Source organism: Planococcus citri, chromosome 2 (genome assembly GCF_950023065.1).
Source record: "Planococcus citri chromosome 2, ihPlaCitr1.1, whole genome shotgun sequence".
NCBI lineage: Eukaryota > Metazoa > Arthropoda > Insecta > Hemiptera > Pseudococcidae > Planococcus > Planococcus citri.
The window spans coordinates 58,134,184-58,154,068 of NC_088678.1; the positions used below are offsets into that span (position 1 = coordinate 58,134,184).

A 19,885-nucleotide genomic window follows, 5' to 3' on the forward strand; every position below is an offset into this window, starting at 1 on the left:
GACGACGCGGGTGTTGGCGCGGCAAGGGGAAGTAATAGTTTCAGTGGTTTACTCGCTAGAGGCGCTGATCGTCGTTTCCCTAATGGACGACGCGGGTGTTGGCGCGGTAAGGGGAATGAAATAACTTTTTACCGGATCCCCTAACGTCTGTGCCCACCAGTTGTTCATCTTGTAGTTCCAGTGTCTATATTCTCCGCTAACATAATGTAAAGAAAATGCCGGTACGTTTCGTAACATGTTTGTTCACAATGAAACACTAAGAAATACGTTAAACGAAATTTATTACGAAAAATATAATTAAATTAACCGAACAGTACGCGATACACGAAAACAATTTCCTTACAAATTGGACATTATTCATACAACACAAACGAAATTCTTTGAGAAACAGGAACACGACATTATTCACGCTACTTCAGTCAACTTTTCATCAATATCATTCACCATATCTTTGAACTTTTTCCACTGAGTAGCAGACAAAGCAATACCTGAAAAAATTCCAATTCCAAAATCAATATTTTCTCACTATACCGTGAAACATCAATACGCATTAAATCATACCTTTCTTTCCTGGCAACAATTCACCGTCCTTCTCGTAAAATTCGCGAATATCGACCATCACTTTGCCACGAAATTCTCGTACTTTCACAAAACGATTATTTCCTAAATGAAAACCTTCGTCTTCATCTTTTGTCTTTTTCTTAGACGGAGCGGCTGCAAGTTTTTTGGCTGGAGGATTTCTCTGCAAAAAGAACGTATATTAATACTTTACCGATCAATATCTTCTAAATACCAGTAGGTACTGTACAAAATTCAACTCAGAAAAACACACATCATCAGGGCCGGAATCTGAATCTGAAGACGAGGAACTACGTTTCTTGTTTTTAGGCATATTAATAACGGATATTGAAACTTAATTAACGGTAAAACTCGATAACTCTGCTTAATTTATTAAATAATTTTGAAAGCTATACTTTCACCCTTTGAATCACGAATATCACGATTTAACAGAACTACAGAACACCTAACGTAATGAACTCAACACTTTTAAAATAAAACACAAGATGGCAATGCGGTGGGGTATGGGGTATGTTGACGCGTCTGTGGCGGAGCGGAGGGAGGCGGAACAATTTTAACGAAACCGGCAAAAAAAATGGTTACGGTTAAAGTTCGTCGAGAACGTAAACGGATGGACCAATTCGTTCTTTAGCAAAATGCTTCTTTTTTTGGGCGGGTTGTTAGCTTTTTTTAAAGTTTTTTTCAAATTTAATTTCAATATTATCGATGGAGCCCAGTCCAGCAAAAAATCGTGGCCAAATGATTGCAGTAGACGAAGGCGGAAGGCCTAATACGTTTACGTTGGAAAAATGTCAAATTTTGATCTACGAAGTTCGAACTTCGAAAGTTCGAACTCGACACTCGACGTTTTAAAAAATAATATAGCCTAAAAATTTTTAAATGCTTGAAAATAAACTGTATATTTTTTCAATTTTTCTTCGGTACTTCAGATCGTTTCTCGATGTGTTTAATACTTGCATACAATATATGCACAAAGTTCATATTTTGTTTGTATCAAATAATTTCATTTGATTTCGAAGGTTTAGCCTTAGGTACCTATTCCCTATTCCTATTCTATTTCCATTTTCCTTACCTTCGAGCAAGCAAATTTCGTAATTATCTCCTCAAGTCAAGAATTGAAAATTAAAATGGTAAAATTAGAATAGACCGATTTGATTTACTTAGTTTTTATACGAGTTATGTGGTAGGTACCTACTTTAGTATCCGTAGATCACAATTTTCCCCCTAAAAAATCATGTTAAAAAACTTCGAGTTCAAGCCTTCAAGGGCAGGGGGGAGTCAAACGTTGATCAAAATTCAAATTAATTTTGCTAGGCTGCCAACGCTGACACTGCATCAAAATTCGAAATTTTATAAAAATTTAAATTCCAATTTTTGTGGTTAAAACTTGAACCAGTAGTTTATTTTCTTTAAATTGAAAAGGAAAAAGGGGGAAAACAAAGCCAAGTGAGAAATTTGCAGAACTGGAAACGTATATTTATGAGTGATTATGAATGAAAACGACAAAATATGCATAAAATTAAAACACATGTCATCATTCGTGGTTATTGTGATCTCTTATGAATTTGTGTACAAGTTTCTGTTCCATGTGAGTGACGGCCCGTTTGTTCTTGTCCATGCTTGTGCTTGTGACCATCCACCTGTATATTGTTTCGCCCAGGTATTCCCTGCATTCCATTGGTTTACATTTTGTCTTCTCTGATTCAAGTACGATTGTTGTAACTTCGTTGTATACCATGTCCTACTCCGTGAGAGCGCCACGTCGTGTTTCCATTGATTTGAATATTCCTGGTATGGTTTTGTTGGCCAATTTTTGTTCCATAGATGTGAATTTTCCCTATTCCATTGTGTTAACTGCCCTCCTTTCCATTGCTTTGAATACTGTTGATATTGATATGGTTTTGTATAAGGAGTTTGACTCCACTGCCGCCTATTCCATTGAGTTTTCCATCCGTCAGTCCAGGTAGGTACTCCTCCATACTGTTGTGACCAAGGACTCCGTGATTTTGTGGAAAATGTTCCACTCCCTGAAGATGGCCACCTCCCTGATTCCCACTGATTCGAATAAGGCTGCTGATAATAAGGGTGTTGGGTGTATAGATTTTTACCTTGTCCAGCCAATTGCCCCCCGCTCCATTGGTTTGCCCATGCTTTAGTCAATGCTGGGAGCGACCATCCACCTATATTCTGTTTAAATGTAGTTCTCCAGTCTTGGGGGTTTTCCACATTCCGCTGATTGAAATTTCCTCCTCTCCGAAGCGGTGACTGTGACTGATTTGATTGCATATGAAAAGTTCTCCTCCAAACCGATGTAGTGGTATTTTCCCGCTGGTTAAACCATTCTTTGGGAAACCATTGCGGCGACCATGTTGTTTTTGCGTACGTATATAAGGGGATAGAAATTTCGTTTTTCCACGTGCGTGCCCATTGTGATTTTGAGGCTGCGTTAGAAACTGCCGCGTGCCACACTCTGCTCCATTCAGATATCCATGAGGCATTAGAATAAGGAAATGCGGTAGATAATTCTTTTACGTACGTGTACCATGTCGGTGATATGGATAAAAATCCAAAACCGGGGGTTGATTTACTGGAAATTGGTTTACGAGGGCGTAAAATTGTGCTTTCCTTGTTTTCATGTTGCATTGAAGCATCAGAAGACAATTGAGTTGAAATGTAGGCATGCGATGTTGTAGGATGTAGAGTTGGTTTTGACGAACTTGCATTCGCTTTACGAAAATAACTAGAATTAGCTTTCAGTTTTGAAAGCCTACCCGTTGTTAAATACCAGTCTCCACCCCACCATGTTCTTTTCCATGTATTTACTGAGGAAGGAGGAAATATTGTTCTGTTCCAATCAGGTGACCCAAGGTCTACTATCCATTTTTGAGACGTTTTCAATTTTTCTATATCGTACTTCGATTTCCGTGAAATATTTGCAAAAGTATACCTACTCCACGCTCGAGTTGTTTTTTTATTCCAATTAATCGACATTGTTGGACTCAATGTTGAATAGTACCCATACCATGGTCTGGTCAAAAAAGTTAAATACTTATTTAATCGTAGATATGCAGGATACCTAGTTGTAAATTCAGTCGGCTTCCACGGAAATTCGTTCCAACCAGGTTTTGAAATTCCTTCAACTCTGACGTGACCATTTTCATATTCGTAAATTTGAATTGTATTTTTTGGATCGCTTAAATCTTTGGTTGTACATCCTGGCCATTTATCAAAATCATATGGAAAAGGATAGTCGTATTTTTCAGAATCTAATAAGGATGTACCTCTTAGTGCCCACATTTGTTCTTGTTCTTTGCTGGTGAGCCATGGTCCAGAATCTGAATTCAATGGGTACGGAATGGATCTTCTTTTTCGAGTTGTGGTGAAATCGAAAGTATTATTTATTGATTTTTCTGTTGTTTGATACGTGGTAAATCTTTCAGTGGCTAAATTTTCGTTTTTTCTATTATCAATACTCCGGGTCATTATTTCTGCCGAATTTTTCCACCCATTTTCACTCATTTTCGTGTATAATGATACAACATTTTTTGTTTGTATTCTCTCGTGACATTTACTTTCATGTTTATCTAATAAAATACTACAGGTAGATTTTTTCATTAGTCTGGAGCTTTTAGTATCTGCTACTGGGAATATAGGCGAAATACTGTTTGGCATTGGATACAGATCATTGGTATCAGGGAGATTATCATTTTGCGGAAGATCCCACATTTTCTCTTTCGTGGGACTTTTTGTTGAAATAGTTGCATACCTTCTGGTGGATTCTGTTTCCACCCCAGTTTCGTATAGATGTCGGAACCTTGAAGGTAATGTCATGGGTGCATCAAAATCTATTGTGGAATAGTTTGTATTTCTTAACATATCGACAATATAGTCTGCGAATAATATATCTTCTTTGGTCAAATTTACGGTGGAAAATTTTCCCACATATTCCTGAAATGAAACAAAAAATAATAATGTTTTAAAATACCTATTTCAAAGAGCCAAATCGGATTATCGCTGATATATATTTTTTACTTTAGGTATTACTGAAGCATAATGATGTTTATGCGCTTAAATAATTAGAGAAATGTCGAGATCATTTTTTTCATTTTTTATTAGTAGCACAGCAACAAGACAAGCACAAGCAAATTGGATATTTCTGTTTGAAGTTTGACAAAAAATAATTTGGATAATACTATCAATTGTTTCGTGATGAAAAAAATGCAAATATAATTTACCATTGAGTAAGGATCGCCATAATACGATTCTTTATGAAATGCATAATGTCTTTGAAAAATACTAAATGTAAGAAAAAAAGAAAATACATTTTTCATTTTATGTAAGCGAGAAATGAAAATATATAAATTTGACTAGAAATGGCATCCATGTTGTTTTATTCCAACTACCAACTGAAATAACATTATCTATCTACAACTATTTATAACGAGAAAAATCGTTTCATTTTTTTAATCGGAAGATAGTGGACCAAGGGAATTAATTAAAATGATGATTTGAAAATCTCTCATTCACGTAACTCACAACTCAATGTACCTACTTAGGTATCATTGAAGTGATTTCAAAGTAATTCAGAAAAAAGAAAATTTCGGAACTCTCGTTTGATTTAAAAAATAAAATTCTTCAATAAACATCCTTATTTTTAACAAAAATAAATAAATAATATGAGCAAAAACTTATCTGATGTAAAATAAGTTGCCTAAACATCGAAGAACAGGAACTGAAGAAATGAAGAAAGGCCTACAAAAAGTTTGGACTGTTGAAGTGAAGGGCAAGGATGAAGGATGAAGGCGAAGGCGAGTGAGGGCAATGACCCATGGCATCGCTATTCGTTCGTTCGAATCGAATCACACAGCGTGGCCGTAGTAAAAATACAAAAAACAAAATCGTTTGTTTTGCTTTCAACTTTTTTTTTTTTTTTTTTTAACCAAACAAATTTGGTGAGTGATTTTGATAATTATGAGTGTGTTTGGTTTTTTATCTTTACGAAAATATTTTAATAATGTGAATTCTTGACGAAACACTTCTTCATTTCCTGTTTAATTCAACATCAAAATGTCCAACAAAGTAGTATCGTATTTCTTTAATCCAGATGTGGGTAATTTCCACTATGGACAAGGACATCCTATGAAGCCTCATCGTCTCTCCGTGATCAACAGTCTTGTCTTGAATTATGGTTTGTACAAAAAGATGCAGATATATAGGCCTTACAAAGCCAGCTCCCATGATATGCTCAGATTTCATTCGGACGAATACATAGAATTTCTGCAGAAGGTTACTCCTCAAAACATTCAAACCTTCACCAAAGATTTATCCCATTTCAATGTTGGAGATGACTGTCCTGTTTTTGAAGGATTGTTTGAATTCTGTTCTATGTATACTGGAGCATCTTTAGAAGGTGCAACCAAATTGAACAATAATTGCTGCGATATAGCTATCAACTGGTCTGGAGGACTACATCACGCCAAAAAATCCGAAGCGTCGGGGTTTTGTTATGTTAACGATATAGTAATTGCCATTTTAGAATTACTGAAATATCATCCGAGAGTATTATACATTGATATTGACGTTCATCATGGTGACGGAGTTCAAGAAGCATTTTATTTGACTGATCGTGTCATGACAGTTTCTTTCCACAAATTCGGTGGCTACTTTTTCCCAGGAACCGGAGATATGTATGAGATAGGCGCTGAAAGTGGCCGGTATTATTCTGTGAATGTACCTTTGAAAGAAGGAATCGATGACACGAGTTATGTTCAGGTACGTTTTATGATTTCAACTCAGAAACTGACAGTAGGCCTTATGGGTACTTTATAATATTTTTATTGTCATTATAGGTTTTCAAACCAGTAATTGAATACGTCATGCAGTTTTTCCAACCTACGGCGATTGTTTTGCAATGCGGAGCAGATTCTTTAGATAATGATCGATTAGGTTGTTTTAGCCTAAGTACAAAAGGACATGGTGAATGTGTAAAATTCGTTCGTGATCTCAATGTCCCACTTCTAGCTGTCGGTGGAGGAGGGTATGTAGATATTGTTGAAGGCTTATGATCGAATTGACGATTTTTTGATTTCTTGAAGTATGACTAATGCTGAGCAATTTTGTTTAGGTACACTTTACGTAATGTCGCTAGATGTTGGACCTACGAAACAAGTTTACTAATTGATGAAGACATTGATAATAGATTACCTATGAACGATTACTACGCCTACTTCGCGCCAGATTTCAAACTTCACCCGGAAGTTGTTACTAGACAAGAAAATGCTAATTCCAAACAATACCTGGATCTAATAGTGAAACATGCCTACGATAATTTGAAAATGATTCAACATTCTCCTAGTGTTCAAATGCATACTACTCCAGGAGATCTTTTGCCTAATTTTGAATCTAAAATGATCGACGATTTGGATCCGGATGTAAGAGTATCTCAATTAGAAGAAGATAAACGAATAGATCCGCCTAATGAATTTTACGATGATGAGCAAGATCAAGATAAAAGTGTAGTCGTCGAGGAAATAACGTGACAAAAACAAACAATTTTAGGGAATTGTTTTATCGAAACTTGCAAACTAAGGCAGCAAATCATCTTCAATATTTTTTGAAATAGAAAAATTTCAGCGCTAGTAAAAATGACTCTGTATGCGAGACAGAAATTTGCCTTCTTGTAATAGATAGACGAGTATGTTACCAATGCCCAGATATTTATCGGAAATACCTGTTTTACTGTAATTATTCATCATGAAATATTTCTCAATTTTAAATGACTACCTACAAAAAGTTTCAATTTTTTCGATTTACATATGTCCTTTTATATTTTTGTATGATGCAATGATTGTAAATACATTTTGTGTATAAAATTATTTTGTAATATTTTGGTATTATTTATGAATCAATCTGGAATTTAAAAAATACAATGAAGAATAATAAAAAAATGTATTTTTATTAAATAATACATTTGAAAACGAAACGAATAGTCCATTGTAAGGAAATGTGATATCGTGAATGACATGAAAAAAATGTGGGTTATCCAACCATCGTTCTCTTTCGCCCTCGACTTCTTACTTCAGATAGTTTACGAACAACTTTTTCGTTAAGTTTATCATACTTGGCATAACAACTGAGAATATTATCAAAAAACCAACTAACATTATTATGTTTACTAGTTAAAGCTCGTTCCAGAACATAAAGATCGACAGCTTTATCTTCATCTGATGACTTGATGTGACTTAGTCCAAAATCAATTAAAACTATATGGTATTCTGTATCGTTTAAATACTTCACTAAAATATTCGAAGTTGTTAAATCGCCATGAATTATGTTATTGACATGCATTTTTCCGATGGTACGACCAATTTCATTAGATAGTCGGGTCAGCTCTTCGTTAATAGATTTGCTATCATTCTTGGAAAATTTAATAATATAATCGGAAACTGTCTCGCTGCGTTCAATAAATTCCATAATAATACGCCGTTTTTCGAAATCTACCAGGTAAACGGCAGGAGTATGAATACCTGTTGATGAAGAAATTATTAGTTATCATAATGAGCAAAATTTCATGAACCTTCGAAAGAAAGTGTTTTACAACATTTTACATACCCGCATTTTTGCATTTTAAAATTGATTTCGCTTCAGCTCGTATTCGTTCTTTAGTTAAGTGATTGTCGAGGTCTTCATTTCGATATTTCTTTTTGAAACGTTCCTTTAAAATTGCCGGTTTGCCAAGGTAAGAAATTTTGAAAATTCTTCCTTCGGCTCCTTGTTTAAATAGAATAGCTGAATTTTCATCCATTTCACGACAATAATTTTTTCTGTTGAAAGAACAAGATCAATTCAATTATTAAAAACACAAATTTTCTCGTAAATCTAACCAGAACTCCTCATTTTTTAAAAGAAACTTTGAAAAAATTCACAAACTTGAATCTTCAATGATAAAATTTGATTGATTACAAATTACAAACATCGAACTTTGATAAGAATTTTTTTCAATGGTAAAAATACAACACTGATGAAACGCTTCAGAATTTTTGGAAGTATACGGAGCAGCACTGACGATTCGGCGTGCGTCGGTTAGTTTGATTCGGCTCCATTTTTTCTGTGATTTTTTTCACAATTTGTTTTCGTGCTTTCCATTTTCGAAGCTTTTAAATTTTGAAAAGCGTTTGTTTTGGTTAATAATGTTTGTAAATTGATATTATCGTTTTTTTTTTTGGTCATTTGTGTTAAATAATTGTATTGTAAGACTTCAAAATGGATATTAATAAATTAAAAGTTGCTGATTTACGTAAAGAGTTACAAGCTCGCGGGCTAGACACCAAAGGAAATAAGCCCGTCTTGGTGGACCGATTAAAAGAGGCAATCGCAAAAGAAGAAGGTAAAACATATAAATTATCGCTCATTTATATATCATGTCAACTCTCGATAATACTACATCTATTTGATTGTAATATTCATTCAGCCAATATGTATGAAACATCATACTTTCGGTGTATGCTCGCATTGTTGTATTCCGCCTCCAGTTGGCGTCTTTTTAATATTTATGCTTGAAATCGGTATTATATGACACTTTTCAGTCGATTTTCATTTCATCACGATTACTGAATTCATTTAGGCCTAAATACATCGTTTAATGTTGATACATTACTTGTTTTCTTGATTACACGCTTAGGATGAAAGTATGCTTTAGGCCCAACGCTGTAATAACGCTTTTGTTTAAGAAGCGTGATTATTTATAGTCTTTCTCCTAAGATGTTCAAGTTGAGCTTTTTCAGATTGAAAACACAATTATATAACGACATGTGTTTCATTTTACTCTTGTTGACTTCTGTTTACGCAACTTGCTCGAAATTTGAATTTTTAACACGCTTTAGGCATTAACCTATTCTCAAAAAGTTATCTTCCTGGAAATTTGATTACAAAATTGGTCAATATTTTGATGAGATTCTCATTGAAACTAGTTAGAAATGTTTTCAAAAACTGGTCTCTTCGTTTCATTTTCAACATCTAAATTTTGTGAAATTTCATTTTTTTAACCATTTAAAGCTGTAAGTTCAGTCACTTGTCTGTTTATTTGGGTAATATTTTATGTTAGTGATGTAGTGAAATCATGAATCATCGAAAATGAGATAGTAGTTGTGTTGTGTCGCATCTAATTCTCAATTTCATTTTTCATGAGCGGGTAATGTTGTTGCTATCAGTGAATTACTTATCAGTTGAAATATTCATGCAGGTTAAATGTCGGTTTGCCGCGTTGTCACGGTGAGAAGGTAGTTTCGAAGTATTTTATTTATTTTTACGAAAATAGTCTTCAATTATTTTACTATTCGTTGTATTCTCGAAGTTATTTTAAACGTGTAGGTTTTTTATAGTCGAAAAAAAAGTAAAATTGTTATAAATTTGAGACCTTATTGGATTAATCAAAATCGACGATAATTTTGTTATGGGATTTTTATGACTTTGCCCTGAAACGTGTTTCATACTCGATCGTAATTGAATTTTCAAGAAAAGTATTTCTGGTGAATTTATTTATATACTTTGGTGATATTTTCTCATACTCTAGTTTCGAGTATAACGTAAAATTCGTCGATTCTTCGAACGGCAAATTATTTACTGTGATTGTTTTTAAATTTTCACAGAAGAACCCGAAGAAGAAGAAGACGAGGAAAGTGAAAATGAAGAGTCATCAGGAGGGGAGAATAGTCTAACATATGAGACAGCGGAAAGTGCGAATACAACAGTTCGCGAAGCAACGTCCGCAGCCTCGGAAGAAAGAGCCTTCAGTGTTATAACGTCGGCTGCTTCTAAACCGCAAAATAACGTCGCTGACGACACAGATTCGGAATCTTTTTCGGCGCCTGCTGCCAACGAAATAACCGCCTCTGATTACTCGCTCGCAAAATCTCAGACTGAAGACAGTAACGCATCCGAATCAGAAAAGTCTCAAGATAGCCTCTCTCAAAATCAAGCCGCTCAACAAGAACAAGAAACCATGCCAGAGCAGGACGATACCTCGCAGCAGGAAGATTCGCGTGACGAGTCTAATGACAAAACTGAAACGGTAGAAGAAAACCAGTTCGTTAAAGAATCGTCACCGGAAGTTCAAGATGAACCTGAACTGCCTCAAGTTAGTGACAAAGTCGCCGAACAATCGGAAGTTGAAGATTCGTGTAAAGATCCCAGTGATGCGACGCAAATCCTCGATAATAGCGGCGTACAGAATGTAAGCAACGATACTTTACCCTATGAAAGTAGCATAGAAGCTAGTTTAGATACGGCAGGTATTTCGAATTCTACTAAAGAAACCCAAGATTTTGACGAATCGATGGACCAAGATAAAAGTTCACTCAACGATATCAGCCAATCTTCTACTGGTAATGATGAAACTTTACCGCGAACTGACGATGCTGAGAAAATGGATACCGACACTACTCAGGAAGACAGTGAAGCTAAAAAATCTGAGGTAAATTTATTCTCTAAAATGTTACTTTTTATACACAAGAACGTGAATAGCAATATTAATATCGTGTTTTTTAAACAGAATTCTCAGGACGATGCTTTATGGAATTCTGACGATGAATCGAGTGCAAAGCCGAAAGAATCAGCTCCCGAGGCACCTCCTGCCGAAGAAGTGCCAGCCGAGGAACCGAAACGAAGAGTACGAAAGAGCCGATTCGATCAACCCGAAGAAAGAAAACGGAAGCATTCGCCTAGTCCTTCAGGCGATGAGTAAGTTATCGGTGATACTGCATTTAGAAAAATTTTTAGGACGAAATTGTATCGTGTTGGTTCTTTTACAGCTATCAATCTGGTGCGCATTACGAAGGACCTGCTAAAATACCCAAACAAGATGATGAACCTTCTTACGATCAAGATTCTGTTTTATTGTCTTGGTGTACGTTGACCTATTTTCTTAATTGAATTATCGTTCTATCATTTTATACCCTTGACTGACGTATTATTCTAATTGCAGACGATTCTGACCTGAATTTGGTTATTAATAAAGAAAATTTCGTCGGTGCTGTTCCCCTCGCTGAGCAAGGATTTATGTACATGTGGGGAGGTGCTCGTAGCACGTACGGATTCAATTCTGGAAAAGTTTACTACGAAGTTAAAGTACGAATTTACTTTTATTGATTTTTTTCACAATCGTAAAACTATAGTAAAAATTTGTTAACGAGAAATTTTAATAATTTTATAGTTGTTGGAAAAATGCCCGGTCACCATGTACGATGACTTTGAAATTTATTCGTTCCGTTTGGGATGGTCTGTAGCTTATTCGTCGCTTCAACTTGGTTCGTATATTTTTATACTTAACGAGTATTTTTATTCTGCGTTGATTTTCTCAATTTGTCTTTTATTTTCGTTTCGTAGGAGAAACTTCTCTATCGTATGGATACGATTCTAGCGGTAAAAAATGCACGAATGATACGTTCGAAGAATATGGACAACCGTTTAATGCCGAAGACGTCATCGGATGTTTACTTGTGAGTTTTTTTTTATTGTTTTATTCATTTTGGAAGGAGTTTCGTTGTAAAAAAATCCTAAACCGTTGCATTGTAATCGTTTTGAATTCGAAATTCAATGTAAGCTTTCAAATCTCACTACTCGGTAGAAGAATAGGATATAGTGTCAGTGACTCGTGATATTCTTGTATGTATTCCTGACTGACTCCTGGTCTGTGTACCATGTGTAGCTTTATGAATTTAAATTCGACGCTGTTGTTAACACATGTTCTGCAGTTGAGAATAATTATTTCTCATTGCATGACAAGTGTTTTCAATGACGTGATGAATCGTTTTATTTTATCAACAGTGTCGCTGCATTCGTTGACCTTGAAAATTCATAAATGCTTATCATAATTGCATTCAAACCCGAGAAATGGGGCAAATTGTCAAATAATAGATTATTTATTTTGTATTTATCTTTTTTTTTTTTTTTTATAGGATTTTGACAGCAATGAAGAAAATGTCTTAATATCTTACGCGTTTAATGGCACCAAACAAGAAGTTGCATTCGAGGTGCCCAAGTCTTCGTTAGAAGATAAGGCCCTTTTCCCGCACATTTTGAGTAAAAATATCAGTTTCGAGGTGAATTTCGGAGACCGACTCGAAGCGTGGAATACCGATGAAAGTTTCAAAGAAGATTTCGAGTGGGCAGCCAAAGTTCCGTTAGAACAACGAATTCAGGGACCTAAAAAACCCGAAGAAAAGACCGAATGCGAGGTGATGATCTTTGAACAAGTTAACTGTTCGACTCACGATTCCTAATGAGATACGAAATAACTGTGTTTTATTGCCTTGCAGGTTATCATGATGTGCGGTTTGCCATGCAGCGGTAAAACGACTTGGGTGAAAAATCACGTCGAATCGCATCCGCAAAAAATGTACAATGTTATCGGAATCGACTTCGCTTTTAGTAAAATGAAGGTTGGTTCGATAGGCCTAAAAGTAAGAAAAGCGAATGCATTTTTTTTTTATTCATTTGGTTTTCGCCACAGGTACTCAGCGAACCTATTCAAACCTACTTCAAGGACACTGCAGACGTGCTGGTTGAAAAATGCACTAGATGCGTTAATCGCCTTACAGATTTGGCTTCGGTTCGCTGGAGGAATTATATTTTCGATCAGGTAAGCGATGGTTAATAATCGTTACGTCTGGATTTAGTCGTAATTCGGTTCGGCGTCCAAGTCGATCAGGCTGATGACGCTGACTGGCGGCGAAATAATCGCGCAGACGAATGGCCATGCCATGCTTATAACTTAAACGTGTTTTTGTGTGTGTGAAAATTCAGCCGAACGTAATCGCTACGATCCAAAGAAGAAAAATGCGTAATTTCGAAGGTTATACGCGTATAGCGATTGTAATAATACCCAACGAAGAAGAATACGAACGCATGTTAGAAAAATGGAACGATAATGCATTTAGAGAAACATCGATTTCGCTGTTAGAATTAAAAGGTGCATATTTTCAGCATACATAACGAGTAAAAATACTCCCTAATAAAACTGCAAGTCCGCGGAGTGTGATTTGTTGCCGCGATTTTTCATAAGCTTTATTTAGATCAAAACTGCTAATTCAAATTACTCGATCTAGCGTATTAAATTGGATATTTTTTGTTGCAATGTAGGAGGTTTCAAGTTACCAGAAGAAGGCGAATTGTTTAACAACGTATCTTTTGTCGGTTTGAACAAAGAAGAAGCTGAAGAAGTCGTTAAGAAGTACAATAAAGAAGGACGCGATTCTAGGCCTCGCGACGATCGTCCCTATAACAGAGGGTTCGGTGGTCGCGATCATATGGACAGAATGCAACCGTATGGTAGACCGCCGATGGGAGGATTTAGACCAAGATGTAAGATCGAATTTACTTAAAATTGAAATTTGGAAATTCTGGAACGATATTAACGTTTATGTGTATTATTTGTATTTACAGGGGCGGATAGAGGACCTCCGTCGTCGATGGGTAGAGGTGGCTGGGCCCCTCGAGGTGGTATGGATAGAATGCCTCCGGGAGGATATCGTGATCGACGTAATTGGAGAGACAGGTACGACCATTTTTCCTTTCTTAGATGTATTTTTTCTCATATTTCTATGATATTCTCGTCATTGCTTCTGAAACTTTATTGTAAAGATGGATATCACAAGTCGTAAGTAAATCCGAATCGAATACGATTCTCGAAAACGAAGAATGCTCCCAACTAACCAATCGAATATGACGTCCGAATAAGATTTTTTTAAATGTTGCAAAGCTCGTTATAAAATATGCACGTGTATGTGCTTTTTAATGATTTTTATCACTCGATATCCCGTTACAATATGACGAGTCATTATCGCAAGATGATTTTCGAACGACAAGACGGTATTTGCGAAAACGAGAATGAAAAAAATGCACATTGCCTGTATTTTTTGTTTCATTTCCATTTTACCAGAGTTATTATCGCCTACAGTGCGATAAAAAAAAATGCGGGGATTAATAACGCATACATATTTCAAATATGTAGTTGGCAATAGAAGTGAATGAATTCTACCCGCCTCGCTGCTTCCTATACAAATCATTCGTAAACGGTATGAACCGGCGGAGAAAAGCTTTAAAAATATTTCTCGCGTAATCTTAATTGATAAACCATTTAAATACGTATTTGTTTTGCTAAATTTTTAGCTTCGTTCATCCAGTGTTGTTTATTTATTGGCCGTGTCGGGCGAATAAGAAGATATTTAGGCGAAAATTGAACTCATCGCAATGCCAAACGTTCGATAAAGCCTGTAAGGAACGTTTTTTGTAGTTATTTTTTTTTCTTTATCGTTTAGAGCAGTATTGTTTTTTGCACGTTGATGCAAAACAATTTGACGATCGCTTCGAGCGAATGATGACTGAATCGTGAAAATCGACCATTATTTGGTGAATGGTTGCAGTTTTTTTTTTTTTTGACAGCATAGGTACGCAGTATTATTATTGACGTTGATGAAATTTAGCTGTAATGAAACAATTACAACGAATCAGTATAATAATTGATCTAAAGAGATGAAATTGCGTCGATTGTTGAAGATTTTAATATTTTCTGAAATACTACACTCTTTGTTATTTTTTTTTTCGTTTTTACCGATATATGTTTTTCGGTTTTCCCAAAGGAAACTGCGTCGTCAGCTTTTTAAGTTTCTTTCAAGGATGTACTCGATGGTGTGGGCACCATGTTGCACGCCATGGTCTACACGCACTGCGATGTGACGGTGGTACGCTCTACACTTCTTGGTTCGTTCATTCAGTTACAATCGAAACAGGTACCGATGACCCAAATAAAATTTTATTTACTCTAAATGTCGCGTCGCCGCGACGACCATAATACTACATTATGACGTACTTCACATGCTAAAACGGTTTAAATATTACATCGTTGATTGATCGAATGATTGAAGTACGCTGCATCGTTGCTTGAAATACGATAATATTATTATACGATGCGATTCCCGAAGCTAATCGATGCTAATTAATTATTTTTCCAATATTCGACGAGATATTTTTTCTTTTTCACATAGCGAATGATGATTTATATTGCGATGAGTTACTACTGTAAATCCAAAATAGCACATATATACGCAAATTACCGTTGAGAAGTTCGATTAAAAGTACCTATATTATAGTGAATTATTCGCAGGTAAGTGAACATTACCGGTCGCTATGATTCGAATAATGCGAACCTGTTGTAACGAAATATTGTGTGACAAGGGCTTTTAAAAAATACCTTGTCTTATGAGAAGTTATATGTAGGTTTTACGAGCTTCAGCAATGCCATCGTTGTACGTGTAAATGTAAAATTGGAATGTTTTGGAGTAGTTAATACGTACATGATTATTGGAATAAAACGGTGGTTGATGTATAGAAACGATAAAGGATATGTTATCATATTATACGAATAGAATGATGTATTGTATTCGAAGAAAAATTAGCAAAGCAAGCATTTAGTCTTCGTAAGAACAATGCAATCGACGGATTGCTTATCATTTCATCGATTCGAAGTTTGAACGAAATAATTTTCAAAATGCTCCCGAATTTGCTATTTGTATTATCGATGTTACTTTTCCTTAATTACGAGTATTTTAGCCATGAAATTAATATTCAACTTCATCTTAATAGTAGATTAGGTACTTTTGGAAGTCGATAAATTATTAAATTAATTCAAAATATTAATAATTCGTTCGAAGAAGTTCTTCGCTAAGTATAAACTTTTAACCCCCCCCCCCCCCCCCCCCCGTTGCTAATTAATCGATGAATAGAATCGTTGATAATGATGAGAATGAAAATATCAAAATTTGAGATTCATCGTGATTAAGATGAGAATGTCAACGAGCTGGATAACTCAATAGTGCTTCAGAGATCTTTTATTAATACTTAATTATTTAGTTGAATTTTTTTTTCAGACAAAATTATCAAACGCATTAATTTTTCAAAGATCTCTTTTGTAAAAATTATTGCTTCGAATTTAAAAATCGTTACCAAGTGTGTATAACCGAGCTAGATTTTACACAAACGTTTACGAATCATTGAAATTTTGTAATGTGTTATGTAAGCACATTTTGATGCGTTATATCGATTGATGGGAATATGTACTTAGGTTCTAATCTAAAAATGAAAGTCAATGATATGAGATTAGAACTAGGTAGGTAATACGTTAAATTTTCATTTCAGCATTTTCTGTACATTACGTCAAGATTGAATAATACATACAACAATTATTTCAGAAATATTTTGGTATTTCAAATTTTGATGATGTTAAAATCCGAATTTTAAACACAGATGGCCAGATAACACATGCATCAGGCATGTTGGCGTACAATCTAGTGTATGATCTGTTCGTATCCTACCGCTCGTATTTTTTTAAAAGTATTTTTGTGTTGTTTATCTGATTCATAAGTTCGACGCACCATAGTCGCAATTGCAGTAACTAATGTATTCGTTGAATCGAGTATGAATTATAAAATACGAATACATATTAATTCCCCGTACTTTCTGTATTATGGAAACAGAATAATTACCCTGTTCAAATAATCACTAATTCATCGTAATATGAACTTTATTGAGTAGAACAGGTAGGTTATAGGTATGTGGCAAACGCTGAATTTAAGCTAGCTTATCGATAGATATAATTCCATTTCAACCACCCAATTTCACATTTTTGTTCATGTACACCCCCCCCCTGCCTCCGTTCAACACTTCAAAACATTTCCAATTTTACATTTTCACTGCTTCGTTAGATTTTTCATTCATTGGTTCAAAACGAACCTCGTTCACCTATACTGAAATATCTAACTCGAGGATAATACAATGTAATGATGCCTTCTACATTTACCCATAAAGTCGAAATCTATCGAATGACGAGCTAATTACTAATCAATGATATTTAAAAAAGGATAAGAGGTCCAGGTACTGTACACAAACCCTCGTCACGAGGCGTTAAAAAAGTTAACCTCTTTACTCTTTTTATTTTCCTATAGCATGTTTTTACTTTCAAATACTTGGATCTCATAACTAAACTATTGTTTTCGTTTGCTTTTCTTTTTCATTGCCGCCAAATGCAGAAGTCCGGACGATGATCGAGATGGATACCGCGGCGGCCGAGGCCGATACGAACCACGCGGAATGCCGGGCAACCGGTACGGAAACAGCGGTCCGATGATGGGTGGCAATCGTTGGGGTGGCGGCGGTGGCGGACGCGATCGCGACCGTATGGCCCCTGGAATGGGTGGACGCCCTGGTGGCGGCGGACCGAATCCACTAATGGGACAGATGATGGGTAAGCCTGGAATGGGCTACGACCGTAAAGGAGGACGTTACGGAAGCGACGACGGTAAACGACGAGACGATACCAGTGCGGAAGACTACGATCGTACTCGCGGTATACCTCCACCGGGCGTGGAACCGGATAATAATGATGATTCGTTCGACGACGGCGCCGGTTCCGGAGGCGAAGACGGCGACAGAAAACGTCGCAGTAGATTCTCAGATTCCGCCGACCGTAGAGGTGGTCGAGGCGGTGGTGGATATCAAGGAAGAGGTGGCAGCGGTGGCCGAGGTGGCAGTAACGGAAGACCTGGACCGTTTCCTCCGGGAAAAGGACCCCGAGGAGGGGGTGGTTATAATAGAGGAGGACGCGAAGGCAACTCGGATTATTACGGCGGACGTGGAGGCGGGCCTCCTAGACGAGATAATAGAGATAATAGAGTAAGTTGATGTTGACGGTTTTCGAATTCGAGCGAGTTTTTTACTCGAGCTTGGAGCTTTAATCGAGCGAATTTTTTTCGTGTTTTCAGAATCAAATGGGTCCAGGTCCGCGACAAGGATCGAGTAGATTTGATAAACGCGACAATGGCGGTAAAAATGACGGTAATTCGCAAGTGAGCCAATCTGGTTGGGGCATGTATGGTCAAGGTGGTTGGAATCAAGCAGCTGCCGCCAACTATCAAAATTGGGCTCAATATCAAGGTGATTTTTTTCTATCCATTTGCTCGTATTATTATATGTAATTCAAAATACCTAACGTGTAAAAAAAAACCACGATGATTTCATATTCTAGGATACACCGCTCAGCAAGCTCAACAAATGCAGCAGTATTGGTCGCAAATGCAACAGCAACAAAACCAAGCCGGCGGACAGAATCCACAATCGCAGCAATCATCGGGCGGCGCGCAGCAAAATGCGAAGAATTCAAATTCCGGCAATTCTTCGAACACACCTGCAACCGCAGCTAGCGCTAGTCAATCAGCTAGTAATTCGTCGACGCAACAATCATCGGGCGCATCTGGCGGATATAATACGCAAGGATACAATACCGCAGGATACGGAACACAGGGTTATGACGCGAACGCTTACGCGCAATATTGTGCCCAATATTATAGCCAATTAGCGCAACAAGGCTGGACACAGCAGGTAAGAAGGAAGTAACTTTTCTTCTGTGACGGTTTGTGTGCATAGAGCCCAGGGGTACCGAATTGGGTGACGCATACGGTTCTATGCATGGATTACTGATCGTTGTCACCTGTGAATATATAAACCAAAAAAAAAGAGGTCGTAAATAAACCTGGGCTCTATTCGAAAAAAAAAATGCTTTGAGTGCGCCCAATCATAAATATTAAAGAATGCCAATGGAAATTATTCTAATCCACAGAATGCATGGGCGGCTTATGGTTATAATTACGGCGCAATGGCTGCCTCGACCGGTGGAGTTGGTGGTTTACCGTCGACTTCTGTTCCGCCACCATCGGTGACCGGAGGTGCCAGCGGATCATCGACTGGCGGTTCAGGTAATCAGTCATCGGCGGTAACATCGGCTTCTAATAAATGAAAACTGAAGTCTTCATTCCAACCTTGTTTTTTCTTTCTCTTTGTAACTGTTTCTCCTCGTATTGTTTGTACTTAGTCGTACTAAAAGCCTGTGTTTTAGAATCGGTTTATATTGTAGCCTTGTTTTCATTTCGTTTTATATTTTCTAGACGTATGAATATGTTTTAGAATATCACTTTTGTTTCATTGTACAAATTACTATATTTGAATTGAATGAAATTTCGAACCTCTTTTTTTTTTGTTTAATCAATGTATTATATTAATTTATTTAAGGAGTACTTATTTCTCGCTTGTATGTTCGTACAAAAATTATTGTGTTGATTGATATTGAACATTTATCAGCGAAGTGAAGTGAAATATTTGTCAAGTTGTTACATCGTAATTCTTTATATAAAAAAACATTGTATTATAAAATTTATGATAAACGAGTTCATCTCCTTCATTTACACCATCGTTTTATTTA

General features: G+C 36.4%; 5 protein-coding genes across 5 annotated transcripts; 2 read left to right on the plus strand and 3 right to left on the minus strand.

Annotated features, from left to right (window-relative positions):
* Positions 1 to 264: 264 nt before the first annotated feature.
* On the minus strand, positions 265 to 1,100 carry Ssb-c31a (single stranded-binding protein c31A). The gene is made up of 3 exons (XM_065351641.1): positions 833 to 1,100; positions 562 to 742; positions 265 to 488 (listed from the first exon to the last, which is right to left on the minus strand). The coding sequence occupies exons 1-3, from the start codon at positions 890 to 892 to the stop codon at positions 406 to 408; spliced, it is 324 nt and encodes a 107-aa protein (XP_065207713.1). The 5' UTR covers positions 893 to 1,100; the 3' UTR covers positions 265 to 405.
* A 922-nt stretch (positions 1,101 to 2,022) lies between these two features.
* On the minus strand, positions 2,023 to 5,168 carry LOC135836671 (uncharacterized). The gene is made up of 2 exons (XM_065351643.1): positions 4,815 to 5,168; positions 2,023 to 4,527 (listed from the first exon to the last, which is right to left on the minus strand). Exons 1-2 carry the CDS (start codon positions 4,908 to 4,910, stop codon positions 2,137 to 2,139), a joined length of 2,487 nt encoding a protein of 828 aa, XP_065207715.1. The 5' UTR covers positions 4,911 to 5,168; the 3' UTR covers positions 2,023 to 2,136.
* Positions 5,169 to 5,503: 335 nt separating this feature from the next.
* HDAC3 (histone deacetylase 3) lies at positions 5,504 to 7,454 on the plus strand. Its single transcript, XM_065351644.1, has 3 exons — positions 5,504 to 6,351; positions 6,429 to 6,616; positions 6,704 to 7,454. Exons 1-3 carry the CDS (start codon positions 5,647 to 5,649, stop codon positions 7,116 to 7,118), a joined length of 1,308 nt encoding a protein of 435 aa, XP_065207716.1. The 5' UTR covers positions 5,504 to 5,646; the 3' UTR covers positions 7,119 to 7,454.
* Positions 7,455 to 7,513: 59 nt separating this feature from the next.
* Prpk (TP53 regulating kinase) lies at positions 7,514 to 8,569 on the minus strand. Its single transcript, XM_065351646.1, has 2 exons — positions 8,191 to 8,569; positions 7,514 to 8,105 (listed from the first exon to the last, which is right to left on the minus strand). The coding sequence occupies exons 1-2, from the start codon at positions 8,381 to 8,383 to the stop codon at positions 7,618 to 7,620; spliced, it is 681 nt and encodes a 226-aa protein (XP_065207718.1). The 5' UTR covers positions 8,384 to 8,569; the 3' UTR covers positions 7,514 to 7,617.
* A 141-nt stretch (positions 8,570 to 8,710) lies between these two features.
* Positions 8,711 to 19,870, plus strand: LOC135836670 (heterogeneous nuclear ribonucleoprotein U-like protein 1). Its single transcript, XM_065351642.1, has 17 exons — positions 8,711 to 8,965; positions 10,227 to 11,050; positions 11,129 to 11,316; positions 11,388 to 11,482; positions 11,561 to 11,703; positions 11,789 to 11,882; positions 11,962 to 12,074; positions 12,534 to 12,812; positions 12,894 to 13,016; positions 13,088 to 13,216; positions 13,381 to 13,546; positions 13,717 to 13,938; positions 14,020 to 14,131; positions 17,661 to 18,303; positions 18,393 to 18,564; positions 18,656 to 19,008; positions 19,247 to 19,870. The coding sequence occupies exons 1-17, from the start codon at positions 8,842 to 8,844 to the stop codon at positions 19,421 to 19,423; spliced, it is 3,957 nt and encodes a 1,318-aa protein (XP_065207714.1). The 5' UTR covers positions 8,711 to 8,841; the 3' UTR covers positions 19,424 to 19,870.
* The last annotated feature ends 15 nt before the right edge of the window (positions 19,871 to 19,885 follow it).

Excerpts from the sequence above, each read along its gene's own strand:
- Ssb-c31a (XM_065351641.1), bottom strand. The coding sequence starts at position 892 with ATGCCTAAAAACAAGAAACGTAGTTCCTCGTCTTCAGATTCAGATTCC. Across the intron at positions 743-832 it reads CAGATTCCGGCCCTGATGAT|AGAAATCCTCCAGCCAAAAA; the intron begins GTGTGTTTTTCT and ends TTCTTTTTGCAG. Across the intron at positions 489-561 it reads ATTGTTGCCAGGAAAGAAAG|GTATTGCTTTGTCTGCTACT; the intron begins GTATGATTTAAT and ends GAATTTTTTCAG.
- LOC135836671 (XM_065351643.1), bottom strand. The coding sequence starts at position 4,910 with ATGAAAAATGTATTTTCTTTTTTTCTTACATTTAGTATTTTTCAAAGA. Across the intron at positions 4,528-4,814 it reads ATGGCGATCCTTACTCAATG|GAATATGTGGGAAAATTTTC; the intron begins GTAAATTATATT and ends GTTTCATTTCAG.
- HDAC3 (XM_065351644.1), top strand. The coding sequence starts at position 5,647 with ATGTCCAACAAAGTAGTATCGTATTTCTTTAATCCAGATGTGGGTAAT. Across the intron at positions 6,352-6,428 it reads ATGACACGAGTTATGTTCAG|GTTTTCAAACCAGTAATTGA; the intron begins GTACGTTTTATG and ends TTGTCATTATAG. Across the intron at positions 6,617-6,703 it reads CTAGCTGTCGGTGGAGGAGG|GTACACTTTACGTAATGTCG; the intron begins GTATGTAGATAT and ends AATTTTGTTTAG.
- Prpk (XM_065351646.1), bottom strand. The coding sequence starts at position 8,383 with ATGGATGAAAATTCAGCTATTCTATTTAAACAAGGAGCCGAAGGAAGA. Across the intron at positions 8,106-8,190 it reads TTTAAAATGCAAAAATGCGG|GTATTCATACTCCTGCCGTT; the intron begins GTATGTAAAATG and ends CTTCATCAACAG.
- LOC135836670 (XM_065351642.1), top strand. The coding sequence starts at position 8,842 with ATGGATATTAATAAATTAAAAGTTGCTGATTTACGTAAAGAGTTACAA. Across the intron at positions 11,483-11,560 it reads TTCTGTTTTATTGTCTTGGT|ACGATTCTGACCTGAATTTG; the intron begins GTACGTTGACCT and ends TTCTAATTGCAG. Across the intron at positions 11,704-11,788 it reads AAGTTTACTACGAAGTTAAA|TTGTTGGAAAAATGCCCGGT; the intron begins GTACGAATTTAC and ends ATAATTTTATAG.